General features: G+C 45.2%; 1 protein-coding gene across 1 annotated transcript in view; it reads right to left on the bottom strand.

Moving 5' to 3' along the window:
- The window catches only part of WFS1 (wolframin ER transmembrane glycoprotein), a 29,058-nt gene extending 15,146 nt beyond the window's left edge, over positions 1-13,912 (bottom strand). Inside the window, exons 1-2 of the mRNA XM_066632120.1 lie at positions 13,816-13,912; positions 10,259-10,456 (exon numbers count right to left, since the gene is read on the bottom strand). Coding sequence (XP_066488217.1) covers positions 10,259-10,454 — 196 coding nt within the window. The 5' untranslated portion in view covers positions 10,455-10,456; positions 13,816-13,912. The remainder of the gene's footprint in view (positions 1-10,258; positions 10,457-13,815) is intronic.
- Positions 13,913-17,297: the final 3,385 nt, after the last annotated feature.

Genomic DNA, 17,297 nt, shown 5'->3' with positions numbered 1-17,297 from the left:
CATTTTCCCCAACAATCTTTAAACTTACAGCTGTCACCTCTATCACTTCCCAATTGTGATTACATGAAAATAGGTAATTTATATGCTCTACTCGTAGCCGAGCTCTCAAATGTGAGCTTTTACATTAACAGCTAAATCTCTTTTCTCTTGACATTAAATCTTCTCCCACACTTGACGGAATACTGACTCACGCTCTGTGCATGTGTACTCAAGACATGATGTGCCAGTGATGTTTGAGTACATAATGGGGAACAATATGTCGTATCTATAGCAAATCCTCACTTAAAAGTTGTTCATAGGTTCTTGGAAGCACAACTTGAAGCTAAACGACTTATAACGAAACCAGTTTTACCAACTGTGGGCCCAATAAAACTCTTTCCAGTGGCAGGCTTGCTAAGCACTTTCCTATTATGCTGCAAAACATTGTTGTACCCCAGAATGGCTTGGCTACCTGCAAGGAACTCTGGGGCACAATGCCAAGGAAGTGGGTCGCAGGCCTGATGCGGCCTGGAAGTGGCTACTGGTAGCCCTTCAATGTGCAGCTGTGGAGGACATAGAGGTCAGAGGACTGAGAACCACTGAATAACTTTAAAACAAACCAATGCAATATGAAACAATTTTGAGCGAGGACCTGCTGTTCACCTGGTCCTAAGGTCTTAAATTCATTTAAAAGTAACTAGGTTCTCCCCACCATATCTTTGCCTATCCTGAGTTATAATGCCCCCAAGTTCCACACTCATGCAACTGTTAGCTTGGGCCACCTTCCACCTTAGTAGGCATACCCTACTAAGGCAGGAGGTCTGGTCTAGAGGGTAGAGCCTCCATTTGCCTGAAGATAACATCCACAAGGTCGCCAGTTCGAGGCCACTGGCACCGTGCGACCTTGAAGCAGCTGACAAGTTGAGCTGAGCTATTCCATCTGCTCTGAGCGTGGGAGGATAGAGGCCAGGATAGAGGCCAGGATCAGAATGAAACATCTGAATTTGTTGTGGCTCTTGAAAGATAGAGCCTTCTTTCAATTGTAAAAATCCGTCCGGGGTTTTAAATTAGCCTGCCTATGTAAACCACCTTGAATAAAGTCTTGAATAAAGACCAAGAAAGGCGGTATATAAATACCTGTATTAATTATTATTATTATTATTATACCCTACTAATACCCAGATTAGACTACTGCAATGTGTTGTGTGGGGGGCTACCTTTGAAGACTATTCAGAAACGTCAATTGGTGTAAACTATAGAGCAGCGATTTTCAAGCAGTGTGCTGTGGCACACTGGTGTGCAGTGAATGGTCTGCAAGTGTGCCATGGGTGTTTGGGTGAGGCTCATTTATTAGTAGGGCCTTTGGGGGATGTGAGCCCCCCAATGGCAGAGCAGCGTGCCTTGTCAATTATCAAACTGATGGTGCGCCTTGACAATTTTAGCACCTCGACAGTGTGCCATGAGTTGAAAAAGACTGAAAATCACTGCTATATAGTCTAGGTTATTGACAAGAACCAGCTGCCTGGGCCATAATATTTCAGTAGAGCTGAAGCATCCTCGCTGGCTTCGTGTTAATTTCTGGGCACAATTCTAAGTCCTGTTTTTGACCTTCAGTGCCCTTCCCAACTTCCATCATGGAACTCAAAGTGGCCTCCTATTTTGGCACTGCCCAGACCCAGACTTGATTTGTGTCAGCAAAGCTGCAGCTTTGTGCAATGGGATATAGATGCATTGTATACTCAGAGCTCATGTTATGGGACAAACAGAAAAATTTAGGTAAATGAAAAAAGCAGTGATCATAATTCCACAACATTTTTTTGCCAAAGACCTTTAGCCAGAAACCAAGTCCTTTAAAAAAATTTTTTTTAAGTGGCTGTCTTTCATACTGGTGCTTCAAGTATTTCAGCTGTCAAAACCCAAATTATCCCTGATGCAACGCAGAACTCTCAACAGGGTTAAAGGCAGTGTCTGAAAAACTTGTCTACCACAGTAAAGGGTACTTGCAGGGGAGGAAGATTAAAAATAGCAACAGGCACATTTTGTTATGGATATTAGTCCTTTTAAAACGTTATCTGATTGTGACGCGAAGCATCCAATTTCTAGAAAAGCTTGTGTTAGAGCCTCAAGGGACATTCCTACTCACATTTCTGAAGTTCTAAAAAGTTTTCCGCTTTGCCCAGCCATTCTCAACAGGAGACATATGCCCCCCCCCCGGGAGCCCTGGCATATTTAAAAGGGGTACAGACTTGGTGTTCAATAATATATGATTTTATGTTTATCTGTTTGTGATATATCTTTGTTTGACAAGGGGGACCTGGAACCTGAGGAGAGTTCCTAAGGGACCACGGAAAAAAAAAAAAGGCCGAGAATGGCTGGTACAGTCAAAGCAGCATTTAACAAGATGAGTACTGTGTTTTAAACACAAATCTTACTTTAAAAATGTATTAGACATTTGTGCATTGAACCTGGAATGTGGTCGCAAACACAGGTCTACAAAAGTGTGTGTGGCTTTCTCTATGCGTCTAAGACAGTGGTTCGCAAACTGTGGGTTGGGACCTGATTTTGGGTGGGTCACCAAAGGGTGACTGAAGGATCAGATAACTAATTGCCTCAAGCCCTGAGGCTATTCAAAAATCAGATACTGTAGCTGCTAATTACCCTGCAAATAACTCAGCTCCTGCAGTTTGCAAGATAAAATGTCTGAGGGTCTTTTTTTTCTGGTGATTATTACAAATAAATAACATTTCTAGATCTTTTTAAAAAGTTTGGTAAGCCTAGATGGGTCCCGATAGAGTGTTGTTTAAAAAAATGAGTCCTGGTGCTAAAATGTTTGGGAACCATTGGTCTAAGAAGCTTATCTAACATCATCTTGGAAGTTAACTCACAAAAGCTGTCCTATACACACACTTACCTGGAAGAAAGTCTCAGTGAACTCAATGGGAGTGCCACATTGCTTACATGCAAGTTAGATCTCCGGTGGTACTGTCTCAGGCCAAACTAGAACACTGGAGATCTGTTAACTGAACCCACTGTAAGTTTTACAGTTGTGGGTGCAGCCTCGTTATCCATGGGGGATCTATTCTAAGACCCCTCCCTGCCGCAGATACGCAAATGTGAATCCTCTGCATCCAGAGCTACTATTAACATTTCTATAAAGTACACTCAGGAAAATCCTGTTCACAAACCTCCCACATCACATCTGGTTTGGCCCTCAATCTGACATTCAAATGAGAAACTTCCAAGTGTGATCGAACGTTTATGAAAATTCAAATCTAGAAATCACAAGGAACACAGCAGGGAAGCAAGAACCTCTTCCCTAAACCAAAACGCAGAATCAATGTGATCGGTCCTCAAGCTATGCCAATATATTTTCTTTGGCAGAGTGCAATTAGGTATGCATAATACTTCTTTTAAAACATATAACCGCACTCAGCAGACTTTTCCTTTATATTCTATGATGAGTGTTGGTAGGACAGACAAAAGAAAATATTTCTTTACTCAGCGTGTAGTTGGTCTGTGGAAATCCTTGCCACAGCATGTGGAAATGGCATCTGGTCTAGATGCCTTTAAAAGGGGATTGGACAAATTTCTAGAGGAAAAATCCATTATGGATTACAAGCCATGATGTGCATGTACAACCTCCTGATTTTAGAAATGGGCTACGTCAGAATGCCAGATGCAAGGGAGGGCACCAGGATGCAGGTCTCTTGTTATCTGGTGTGCTCCCTGGCGCATTTGGTGGGCCACTGTGAGATACAGGAAGCTGGACTAGATGGGCCATGGCCTGATCCAGTGGGGCTGTTCTTATGTTCTTATGAGAATGGCTCCGAGGGAGGGGGGCTGCTTGCATGCTGCGATGAGGTTCCCTGAAAACCTCAGGTGTAGGTGACTCTTATGCTGCTCTGAGAATTTGGTTTAGAGTCACTCCAGGGCTGTAATTGCTGATCTGACTGTTATGCGCAACCTCCTGATTTTAGAAATGGGTTATGTCAGAATGCCAGATGCAAGGGAGGGCACCAGGATGAGGTCTCTTGTTACCTGGTGTGCTCCCTGGGGCATTTGGTGGGCCACTGTGAGATACAGGAAGCTGGACTAGATGGGCCTATGGCCTGATCCAGCAGGGCTGTTCTTATGTTCTTAAGAAGAGCACCTGTTACAAATACAACATACATGATGGACTTCAGTGTCTGTGGGGGATCCATTCCTGGACAACCCCCCTCCCATGGATACTGAACCTGCAAATATTGAGATCTGCAGGAGGGCCCTCAAAGGACCTCTGGACACAATAAGAAGTGCTTTCCAGTCATGTCCAGAGGTGTTCCGTGGAGGGCCTCAGACCAGTAGTGGCTTTCCCTTGATAACCACTGCATCCACGGTGAGTCAGATCTGCAGGTTCACTGTATAATTTTTCAAGAACACCCAATGAAACAAAGCAGCTAGATACATTCCAGGCCACTAGACTCAGTTCTCAACTGTCCTCTAGTGCCACACAGACCTTCTTAAGCAGGACTGATGTTAATCTTTTCAAAAGTCAGACGTGAACTAACCAGGCAAGCTGTCCCATAAGGAAGGAGTTACAACTAGATCTAGTAGCAGACACTATATTTTAGACCAGTGGTTCCCAAACGTTTTCTTTAGGTGGCTTCCTTGACCTATTGAACCCTTGGCCACAGCTCCCCCTTTAGGGCTACAATCCTATACATCAGGGGCTCTCAAACTGGTGGGTCGCAACCCACCAGCCTGAGAAGCCCTGTCTCTTGCCCCTTAAGGGGTGGGGAAGGTAGGAAGGCAATAACGCGACCCCCAGGATCATGCGGCTGAAAGGGACCAGGGAGGTTTTCACTGACCTACAGCCAGCAGCAGCATCTTGGGGGGTCCGGGGAGCCTGGGGACACCCCCAGCAGGGCAGCCCAAGCCTCTAAGCATCTTAAAAAAGTAAACACACACAACACACACTTCCTGTTTTCACTGCAAAATCAGAAGTTTTTTTGTTTTTCTTTTACTTATTCCAAGACATTTGGAGTACCCTGCAGAGCGGTCCCCAGGCTTCCTGGACTCCCCAGGAGGCTGCTGGTGGTGTTAGGTAAGTGGAAACCCCCCTTTTCCCTGGCAGCTGCACAATCCTGGGGATCATGTTGCTGCCTTCCCCCCTCCCCTGCAACAACTTACCTCGGTTCTCAAACTCCCCGCGAGTTTGAGAACCGCTGCTATACATTGTATAAGGTGGTAGGTTTTTCGCAAGGATTTTTCTGCTCCCCTGGTTGGTTTCTGTGGCTCACAGTTTGGGAATCACTGTTTTAAGCTGTGCAAGGGCTTGAGGAAGAGCCTCTATATGTTTTGTTCCGTAATTTCAACATGTACCCTTCATATGAGTAAACAAAATGCCCCGTGTTTTTCTTATTCTTTCTACAGTTGGATGCCCTCAAACAGCAACTGTCTGAAAATATACAAAAGCACTGAAGTTACCGGATAAAAGTGTTTATAGAAACATCACTCTATCGGCCACCAGTACTGAGAACAATGGAGATGTCTGTGTGTTGCACCACTTTTCCACTCAATTGTGGGTCCCCGTCCCCCCCCATTTAATACTTTATTTTTCATCTCATATTCAGTTTTGTGAAGCACTGAAGGAGAAACGTACCTGCTAGCTTGTTATTGTGCAGAAAATGATGTGTCCCGTTTTGTCAAGAGAAAAAGAAACCGTAGGTGTTGCGGCATTCTTAAATGGCATCCTAAGCGAATTATGCAGGAGGAAAGCAACTCGAAGCGCAAGGAACTACTGCTGCATAAAGCATCCGGGATCGCTAGAGCGTTAGTCACACCTCACTAGCAAGCTCCCCAATGTAACAAAGCACCCATGGGATGACACCTTGACTCCCACAAGTGACAGTAATAAGAAGCGCATGGAAAGTGCAGAGGCGGAGAAATAAAGTGGCCATTACTGACACTTCAAAAGAATGAAATAAAAAAAAAGATTACACCATCTCACAAGGGCAATTTGGATTTCTTTCTGTATGGCTCCAATTATTCAGAGAACAATGGTAAGTCATTTAGGGAGAATACTTTAAAAGCATGAGAGTGCTATACAGTCTTATTCTGGTGAAGCAGTGACAGTAAAAACCTTCCACTGGTTTCCAAGTGCTGAAGCTGGAATAAGTCACTAGTTAGCAATGAACAGGCAGGTCTCTAAAACTAAGAGTTCTTCCAAATATATTTCTGAAGAACCATCAAACAACCCCCCCCCCCCCCGCTCTCAGATGTGGTAACTGATTTAGTTAGTGGGCCTTCCGCATCCGCAGGTCCCATATCTGAGGATTTAACCACCTGTGGATACAAAGAGTCCAGATAGGTGCCTCTGGAGGTTCCCCTCACTTACTTGGAGCCTAGAGGCTTCTTCACAGTCATGGCAGGTTGATGATCTACTCTATTGACCACTGTGGGTCTCAATGGCCTGCAGGAGCCACTTCTGGTTTTTGGAAGGCAACTTTTGCTTGCCTTCCAAAAACTGGAAGTAGCTTCTGGAGGTTTCTGTTGGAAGTCAATAGACTGGGCTGCTGGCGTGACCCAGGAGAGGCCTCTGGATACTTCAGGCAAGTAATTATACGAGCTTCAGGAGCGGACCCCTGCACCCATCGAATTCCTTATCTGTGTGGGTATCTGGAACCAAACCCCCATAAATAAGGAGGGCCCACTCTATATGTGTTTTGCACATTATCCACTAACCTAAAAGTAAGGTGTTTGTCCTTTCCATATTTTCCTCTCTTTTATGAAGAATGCACAATTTCATTTTTTAATTCAGTTATGCTAAAGCTGAAATCCTGAAATAAAGCTGTGAACCTTTAGGATAAGGCCGAAGTCTACCAGAAATTCTATGCTGGAACAAGATCAGACACACACTCACACAATGGAGGGGACCAAAATGGACAGTGTCAAGGGCACATGGGTGGGAAAAGTGGCTTTTGACAAGAGAGGAGGTGTAAGCTCACAAAATCCAACTTAATGAGAAGTCAAAGTGTATACCCCCTTCCCACTTCCTCCTGCTCCAGCCACAATGCCATGATGAAGTACTGTATACAATTCAGAATAAACCCTTCAGCCAGTCACAGTGCAACCACATCAACTTATTAACTCCTGAAAAGGAAAGCATAGGATTGTGGCACAGGCTATTACCTTCTCTTGATTCACATAATGCATACTTGGAGGAATGATGATGATAAAAATTTTGGAGAACTGGACTTTGCACAGCAAGACAGCACTTTGTATAAGCAGCCAGGTTTTCTAGGAAAAGCCCACTGCCAGAGGTGCAAGAGGTGGGAAGGCAGGACACTGGCCAAGGGCTCAAATCCATTAGAGGGCCCACTTGGGAACCCATTCCATGAACCACCACTACCACAGGCCATGCTGACACCCAGTGCACCATTAAAGCATTGGTGAGGGTGCGGGGGGGGGGGCAGTGCAAGCTTTTGCACCAGGATCTCCAACTACGCGATACTACCATTGCAAACTGCTAAGCACTTGCCTTATGAAAAGATTTACAAATACTGCCTCAGGAATCTAGATACGAACAGCAGTTCCTAGACTATTCGTACAGTTGAGTCAGCAAGTCTCTGACACGAACCAGAAGTGGCTTCTCTGAGGTTCCCTGTGGTACAGACTCGGCATCCATAAATGCCAAGCCTCTGGATAAAGAAGGTCCACTGCATGAAGTGATATGAAGCATGGAGATAAACATCTGAAGCTGCCTTGCACCAATTCAGACCACTGGTCCACTGGCTCAGTATGTCTGCAATGACTGGTAACTGTTCTCCAGACATTCAGTTATAGGCCCTTTCCCAGCTCTGCCTGAAGGTGCCAGGAGTTGAACACAAGATCTCCTGCATGCATGTGCTCTACCACTAGTTACAGCTCTATTTAGCAGGTATACCTCACCAGATATCTTCAGATTGTTTTCTGGGAGACATATCGCAACTTAGACAAACAAACCAGTGGTGATTCATCTGAAAAGGGTCCACTGGAACAATATCATTCCCACCACCTAACCTTTAAGCCTACTTGTCCCAACCAGTTACATGCTGATGTTTGTAATAAAGAGACTTCCTGTTATCTTTACCACCCAGGATAAACTAAACTATCTGAAAGTCACAGAAAGCAGACTAAAATGCCTAGCAACAAACATAAAAGGGAATCATGAACTGAATGTGCACAATCTCACTGACAAACTGACAGGCTGGGACAAGAGCAAATGTTACAATACTCAAAGGTACCCTGTAATTTCAGGCCAAAGGAGATTACCAAGACTTCTTAAACAAAAATTGACAAAATCAGTATAACAAAACCAATATAACAACAATTTTCTTTAAAAAGCCAATGAATTCTAATCCACAAAACCCAGCAGCGTTAAAGGAAAATTGAACAGTTTAAAACCACGATTTTCAACATCTTCTCACAGCATACTGACCTCTGTGATGTCTCCTGTGATGTCACTTCTGGTTTCTGGGAGATTCTTCTGGGTTCTGCGGCTTTGTCTCTAGGACAACTGTCTATGGTAACAAATTGTCTGTCCTTCGACCTCTGCCAGCACTCAGCAGAAGGACAGACAATTTATTACCATGGACAGTTGTCCTACAAACACAGCCACAGAACCTGGGAGTTTTTCAGTGATTTTCAACCACTGTGATCCGTACTCCTGCAACACACCTGCAGACCTCTCTCAGCACATTGGCTGACAATTGCTGCTCTATAAACATCTTCGCCACCAAGCTGTACAAACCACTAGCCATGTACTGTGAGCCTGTAAAGTGGGTCACCTCTCCCATCCCATTTTTTAGTTCCAGACAGGTGACAAACATAGGAAGATCACCATACACTTCTGGTGGTTTACATTTGGCTTGGTGGGTCTCTCTCTCTCTCTCTCTCACACACACACACACACACACACACCCACACACACCCCTACCTGATGCATTACCTGCATTTCTTTTCACTTTGGGAGGGGCATGGGGGAGAAGAGCAGGAAACAGAGTTAAAATGAAATCGAGTGCTTAGCAATGTTAATTTAGACTTCCCTAAATTTGTCGTGTTTGGGGTTCTTTTTTCTTCACAATGGAGAAATCTCCAAAAATCTCCAAAAAATAAAGAAGTTTTTCTTTTAAGCAAAGGTCTCCGATTTTTTATTAGGATTAATTCTAAATAAAAACTGTTACCCCTTCAAGTCTCACAGTTACTATTGGATTGGAATTTGTACTCCACATATAAAAAAAGCCTGTTTCACTGTGCACTGATTCAAACTTGTTGCAAGGAATCTCAACCAAATTTCAAGTCCAATACAGCATCCAATCAGACATCACAGCTCTATTAACAGCGCGCACCTTGGCTATTTTCCAAGTCAACAATCTGACAAGAGGCAACTGTCCACCTACCTACTTTCCAAATCTCTGGCTAAAGCTCTGCAAACAGTCTAAGGCAGTGGTTCTCACACATTTAGCACCAGGACCCACCGGGACAGAATGAGAATCTGTCGGGACCCACCAGAAGTGATGTCATGATTGGAAGTGACATCAAGCAGGAAAATTTTTTAACTATCCTAGGCTGCAATCCTACCCGCACTTACCCAGGAGTAAGTTTCCTTTACTATCATTGTTAAAAGAATATACATAGTAGTTTGTTAAAAGTACAGGTCTATAACATTTTCCCAAATGCAGTCACATATCATGGTAGCATCAAGTCTAATACATTAAAAATAAGAATATTGAAATTAATGGGGACCCACCTGAAATTGTCTCGCAACCCACCTAGTGGGTCCTGACCCACAGTTTGAGAAACACTGGTCTAAGGATTTGTTCCTACACAGATAAGTAAACTCAGTGTATCACTTGTGATGCAATAGCGATTGACTGGTTGTCTCCAACAGGCTCTCTGTGCAACAACCTCATGCATGTTGCAGATTTTAGTGTGTGGTCTGCAATAAGGCCCAATCTGATTGAATTTTGCAAACACTGAAGGCTTGCATGGCTCTCTCCGCTGATGAGAGAGACCTGTGTGGGTGAAGACCTGAGCATAAACTCTTCAGGAAGAAAATCAACCACCTTCCTCAACTTCCCACTCACCTTTCCTACAATAACCGGCTTATTTTCTTTTCAGAAAACAGTGCAATAAGCCAAGCATCAGACTACTAATTGTCTGCCTGTATTGAGACAATACAGTGGGCATGCTCCCTTAAAAAAAAAAAAAACTTGTATACTGATGAACGCCCTGCATCAAATTTACATTTCTTATTTACCGTTCCTCCCGGCTCTCTCTCTGCTTGGACTACTGGCATCTGAAGCGGAAAAACTTGAGGCGGCTGGATCTTCAGAAGGGGGCTGAGGTTTCCGATTTCCCTCACCTTGGCCTTCGGCAGCAGCAGCTGCATTAAGCTGGGATCTTCCAAGCTGACCATGAGAGCTGCCTGCAGGAGGATCGTGTTCCAAGTCCATTTCTACAGCAGATGAGAAAGAATATTATGAAAATTCTGAATATGACCATAGTCCTGTGCAGCAAGGTTCATTTCACACAGTGGGACTTGCTTCCAAGTAAATAAACACTGGATCAGACTATAAATTGTTTGCTCCGACTTCTGCAAACAAGGGCAATGGAATTTGACCTCCTTATGTGAAGAAGGGCAAGATTATACCGGAGAATCTTTCCAAGATCATTCATCTTCTTTACATAACTGTGGACTGTTAGGTTAAAGATAAAAACTAGGCTTCTGCCTCCTACAAGCAGTTTTCTAGCTGATTATATTTCTGCTAGAAATATTATATTTCTAGCACTAGAAATATTATATTTCTATTGCCCTTCCTCTCTCTCCAGGGTATGAAAGAAAAACAGTTCACAAGATTCCACAGAGATAGATATGAAGGCAGAAATGAGAGTCTGGTTGCATCCAGGAACACAAAGATCCTGGATCCTTCTTCAGGATACAACAACTCAAAGACAGAAGTATATTATCAATATTAACACCTGATAGAACCACCAACACATGGTTGTACAGGCTTCTGAAAGTCAATAGAGTTTTGGATCTCGGCACTCTCAAAGCAGAGAGCTGCTTTTACTATGTCAGTTCAACTGATAATTGTTGAGCACTTTCCATACTGGAAACAAAAAACACAGAAGTTGTTTGCAGCTGGCTTTAGACCAAAAATTTCTTAGGATACACACAGCTTCTGGCATATCAGAATTAACTACCAAAAAAAAATTCACAGGACAATCCTTTTTCATGCTTACTCAGAAGTAAGCCTCACTGTGTCCAATGCTGCTTACTCCCAGGTGAATGTGCAGAGGATTGGAGCTCCAGGGACCTGCAATGGCTCCAGCTGCCAAGTTTTTCCCCTCTTTGCTATGCAAGGGCAGCTTCTATAACAGCTTCCAGAAGTAAAACAAGATCAGAGGTTGATACAATGAAACATTGTGAGGATGAGGGTAGGCATCATGGAAGTTAAGTTGCTAAATTTACCTTCTCAAGAACCACAAATCTGCAATTTGTTTCACTGCTAAAAAGTAGTAGGTTCTTATGAGCCAATAACCTTTGAAAAATACAGTTACATTATTAAAATTACTGACTAACATGAAATCAAAACTATTGTCAATTCTATGAAATCAGGTTGTAATAGTGAACCCATTATCGCCAATAAACCCCTCAGATCTGGGGTTCCACAGGTGACCAGGGTGGGGTAGAGGTAATTATAACTGGAAAGAGGATATAGCTAAATGATTAAAGTACCTGTTTTGCATGCAGAAATTTCCAAATTCAATCGCCAGCATCTCCAGGTAGGCAAGGCTGGGAAACACCCTGACCCTGGAGAGCTATTGCCACTTGGTGTCAACAATCTTGACCTAAAAACAACCAATGCCTGACTGACTATAAAGACAGTTTCCTGTGTTTATAGCTGCGTGACTGTCCTACAAATCCAGAATCCAAGGGAGATGGTGACAACCAAGATGGAATGATCACAAAGACTGCACCTTCTGGTTGACAAATAAGACAATGACTTATTTGCAGACCTAGAACATATTCCCATTACCAAGGATAAGATCTAAACTACAATATACTAAACAATGAGTGAGCATCTGAGCAAGCACAGAGTGTTTTTTTTTCTTGCTATGGACAGCAAGGTGTTTAAAAAAATATTTTCAGTGACAAAAAATACTGGACAATTCTTGGACAAGACCAAATGCGAAATAAAATTTCTCTTGTTCTTGGAATTCAGCTGCCAAAGCCTTCATTTATAATTTATTTCCCAACAAGCATCCTGCCTCATATTTACTTATTAAGCATTTGAAACATCCTTAGTTAGAGTACAATCATAGGCTTGTCTACTCAGAAGTCCCAGTGTCATTTACTTACTAAATTTCTACTCTTTGGAAAGGGGGCTTTGAATGGGGCTTACTCTCAGGAAAGTGTGCATAGGATTGCAGCCTTAATTTCTTCTGTAGCTTACCAGGAAAGACTCCAGCACTGAGATAAATGTAACACAGAAAACCCCAACAAGGGCAAAAAATGCAGATGTTTGGCAGACATAAGTTAGAGCAAAAAAAGCAAATCCAAAAATACCTAGAGAGGGCTATGCTCAGAAAGTCTGCAAGGAACCTTTGTTGTGCAGACATTAGAGCAAACAGAGGCAGCTACCTGAATGCTGTTTTCAGGGCATCAGACCCAACCTTGGGTCTTGGGCATGCAAGACTTAGTGCTTTGCATCCTCTCTGGTTACATCACTGGACCCAACAAAAGAGAAATGAGACTTTTGAAACCGAAACCGGTTGTACATTTCCTTGAGAGTAAGTCCTCTTAAACCAGTTAGGGGGACTTCCTTCTGGACAACTTAGAATCATCCTGCAATCCTAGGCATCCTTTCTGATGTTCAGTGGGACTGACTTCCAATTGGACTGAATCCTGCAAACCCACCTAGAGACTGTTCGAAGACAAGATGAGGTATCAATCCGGTTCCTATATGCATACCTACTGCGAAGTAACTCCCGCCCCACCATAACACTGAGTAGGGCTGCAATCCTATCCACACTTACCTAGGAGTAAGCCCCATTGACTGTAATGGGGCTTACTTCTGAGCATTTGTGCATAGAATTGGGCACTGAGGCTGCAATCCCACCCCCTTACCAGGGAGTAAGACCCACTGTCTTCAACAGAACTTACTTCTGAGTAGGCACGCATAGGATTGGGTTCTAAGGCTGCAATCCCATCACTCTTACCAGGGAGTAAGATCCACTGACTTCAACAGAACTTACTTCTGAGTAGGCATGCATAGGATTGGGCTCTGGGGCTGCAATCCCATCACCCTTACCAGGGAGTAAGACCCACTGACTACAATGAGGCTTACTCCTGAGTAGATATGCCTAGGATCACGCTCTGAGGCTGTAATCCCATCACCTGGGAGTAAGATCCACTGGCTGCAACGGGACTTACTTCTGAGTAGATATGCATAGGTCTCAGGATGCAATAAGACCCACTGACCCCACTGGGAGTGAGACCCACTGACTTCTGAGCAGACGTGCTTAGGATCGGGCTCTAGGACTTGCTTCCGAATGGACACGCACACGCCCGAGGTGGGCAAGCTCTACTCTCCCCTTCTCTTCCCCGGGCTGGCAGCCTACCAGAGACCCCCTACCAGGAGAGGCGGTGCCAGCCTGGGTGTGACCGCGCAGCTGACTCCAGCAGGGCAGCGCCGGGCGGGGAGAGGGGGCCGGGCACGGCCAGCTGGCCACTGCAGCCTTGCAAGCCCGAGCGGCCAGGAGGACAAAGGCAACGCCCGGCCGGCTCTCTCGGGGCCCCCCACCACTCACCGGACTCATTCACAGCAACAGCAGCAGGAGAGCGTCTGGCCTCTGCGCCTCCCGTCTGCAAAGTTTCCCTGCGGCTCCTCCCCGCTCCTGACGCCTGCAGAGCAAGGGAAACCCTCTGCTGGGAGGAGCTCCCGCGACCAGCTGCTTCGCGCTCCGCCCGGGCTCCCGGGCCTGCCCGTGCGCCTTAGCCAATCACAGCGCGCCCTGGCGCCGCGCGCCAGCGAACCCGCTCGCTCCGTCCTCTCCTGCTGGCACTGATGGAACATCCCTAGCCGGGATGCTGGGGGTGATTGGCTAGTGTCCGGCACGCGGAAGCGTGTCCAGCCCTGGGCACTGACGAGCGTAGGACAAACAGGTGGCAAGTGAGGAACTCTTTGCCCAGCTGCAGCTTTATCCTGAAATCTGGTTCAACCCCCTCCCTACCATCCATTAGAACATAAGAACATAAGAACAGCCCCACTGGATCAGGCCATAGGCCCATCTAGTCCAGCTTCATGTCTATGACAGCGGCCCACCAAATGCCCCAGGGAGCACACCAGATAACAAGAGACCTCATCCTGGTGCCCTCCCTTGCATCTGGCATTCTGACATAACCCATTTCTAAAATCAGGAGGTTGTGCATACACATCATGGCTTGTACCCCATAATGGATTTTTCCTCCAGAAACTTGTCCAATCCCCTTTTAGGCGTCTAGGCTAGACGCCATCACCACATCCTGTGGCAAGGAGTTCCACAGACTGACCACACGCTGAGTAAAGAAATATTTTCTTTTGTCTGTCCTAACCCGCCCAACACTCAATTTGAGTGGATGTCCCCTGGTTCTGGTATTATGTGAGAGTGTAAAGAGCATCTCCCTATCCACTCTGTCCATCCCCTGCATAATTTTGTATGTCTCAATCATGTCCCCCCTCAAGCGTCTCTTTTCTAGGCTGAAGAGGCCCAAACGCCATAGCCTTTCCTCATAAGGAAGGTGCCCCAGCCCCGTAATCAACTTAGTCGCTCTCTTTTGCACCTTTTCCATTTCCACTATGTCTTTTTTGAGATGCGGTGACCAGAACTGGACACAATACTCCAGGTGTGGCCTTACCATAGATTTGTACAACGGCATTATAATACTAGCCGTTTTGTTCTCAATACCCTTCCTAATGATCCCAAGCATAGAATTGGCCTTCTACACTGCCACCGCACATTGGGTTGACACTTTCATCGACCTGTCCACCACCTCCCCAAGATCTCTCTCCTGATCTGTCACAGACAGATCAGAACCCATCAGCCTATATCTAAAGTTTTGATTTTTTGCCCTAATGTGCATGACTTTACACTTACTGACATTGAAGCGCATCTGCCATTTTGCTGCCCATTCTGCCAGTCTGGAGAGATCCTTCTGGAGCTCCTCACAATCACTTCTGGTCTTTACCACTCGGAAAAGTTTGGTGTCGTCTGCAAACTTAGCCACTTCACTGCTCAACCCTGTCTCCAGGTCATTTATGAAGAGGTTGAAAAGCACCGGTCCCAGGACAGATCCTTGGGGCACACCGCTTTTCACCTCTCTCCATTGTGAAAATTGCCCATTGACACCCACTCTCTGCTTCCTGGCCTCCAACCAGTTCTCAATCCACCAGCGGACCTGTCCTCTAATTCCCTGACTGTGGATTTTTTTCAGTAGCCTTTGGTGAGGGACCGTGTCAAACGCCTTCTGAAAGTCTAGATATATAATGTCCACGGGTTCTCCCGCATCCACATGCCTGTTGACCTTTTCAAAGAATTCTATAAGGTTCGTGAGGCAAGACTTACCCTTACAAAAGCCATGCTGACTCTCCCTCAGCAAGGCCTGTTCGTCTATGTGTTTTGAGATCCTATCGGCATTCCACCATCTTACCCGGTATGGATGTTAGGCTGACCGGCCTATAGTTTCCCGGGTCCCCCCTCTTTCCCTTTTTAAAAATAGGCGTGACATTTGCTATCCTCCAATCTTCTGGCACCGTGGCCGTTTTGAGGGACAAGTTGCATACCTTAGTCAAGAGATCTGCAACTTCATTCTTCAATTCCTTAATAACCCTTGGGTGGATGCCATCAGGGCCCGGTGACTTATTGATCTTTAATTTATCAATGAGGTCTGAAACATCTTCTCTTTTAACCTCTATCTGACTTAACTCCTCAGTCAGGAGGGGCCGTTCGGGCAGCGGTATCTGCCCGAGGTCTTCTGCTGTGAAGACAGATGCAAAGAACTCATTTAATTTCTCTGCCATCTCTAAGTCTCCTTTTATCTCCCCTTTCCCTCCCTCACCATCCAGAGGGCCAACCGCTTCTCTGGCGGCTTTCCTGCTTCTAACATATTTGAAGAAGCTTTTATTATTCCCCTTAATGTTGCTGGCCATGCGTTCCTCATAGTCTCTCTTGGCCTCCCATATCACCTTCTTACATTTCTTTTGCCACAGTTTATGTTCCTTTTTGAGATCTCCCTCCTGACCGAGGAGTTAAGTCAGATAGAGGTTAAAAGAGAAGATGTTTCAGACCTCATTGATAAATTAAAGATCAATAAGTCACCGGGCCCTGATGGCATACACCCAAGGGTTATTAAGGAATTGAAGAATGAAGTTGCAGATCTCTTGACTAAGGTATGCAACTTGTCTCTCAAAACAGCCACAGTGCCAGAAGATTGGAGGATAGCAAATGTCACGCCTATTTTTAAAAAGGGAAAGAGGGGGGACCCGGGAAACTATAGGCCGGTCAGCCTAACATCCATACCGGGTAAGATGGTGGAATGCCTCATCAAAGATAGGATCTCAAAACACATAGACAAACAGGCCTTGCTGAGGGAGAGTCAGCATGGCTTCTGTAAGGGTAAGTCTTGCCTCACGAACCTTATAGAATTCTTTGAAAAGGTCAACAGGCATGTGGATGCGGGAGAACCCGTGGACATTATATATCTGGACTTTCAGAAGGCGTTTGACACGGTCCCTCACCAAAGGCTACTGAAAAAACTCCACAGTCAGGGAATTAGAGGAAAGGTCCTCTCGTGGATTGAGAACTGGTTGGAGGCCAGGAAGCAGAGAGTGGGTGTCAATGGGCAATTTTCACAATGGAGAGAGGTGAAAAGCGGTGTGCCCCAAGGATCTGTCCTGGGACCGGTGCTTTTCAACCTCTTCATAAATGACCTGGAGACAGGGTTGAGAGTGAAGTGGCTAAGTTTGCAGACGACACCAAACTTTTCCGAGTGGTAAAGACCAGAAGTGATTGTGAGGAGGTCCAGAAGGATCTCTCCAGACTGGCAGAATGGGCAGCAAAATGGCAGATGCGCTTCAATGTCAGTAAGTGTAAAGTCATGCACATTGGGGCAAAAAATCAAAACTTTAGATATAGGCTGATGGGTTCTGAGCTGTCTGTGACAGATCAGGAGAGAGATCTTGGGGTGGTGGTGGACAGGTCGATGAAAGTGTCGACCCAATGTGCGGTGGCAGTGAAGAAGGCCAATTCTATGC

The sequence above is a fragment of the Tiliqua scincoides genome, chromosome 6 (genome assembly GCF_035046505.1).
Source record: "Tiliqua scincoides isolate rTilSci1 chromosome 6, rTilSci1.hap2, whole genome shotgun sequence".
NCBI lineage: Eukaryota > Metazoa > Chordata > Lepidosauria > Squamata > Scincidae > Tiliqua > Tiliqua scincoides.
Note: the sequence above shows the minus strand (reverse complement) of the source record. Positions and strands in the feature narration are given on the sequence as shown.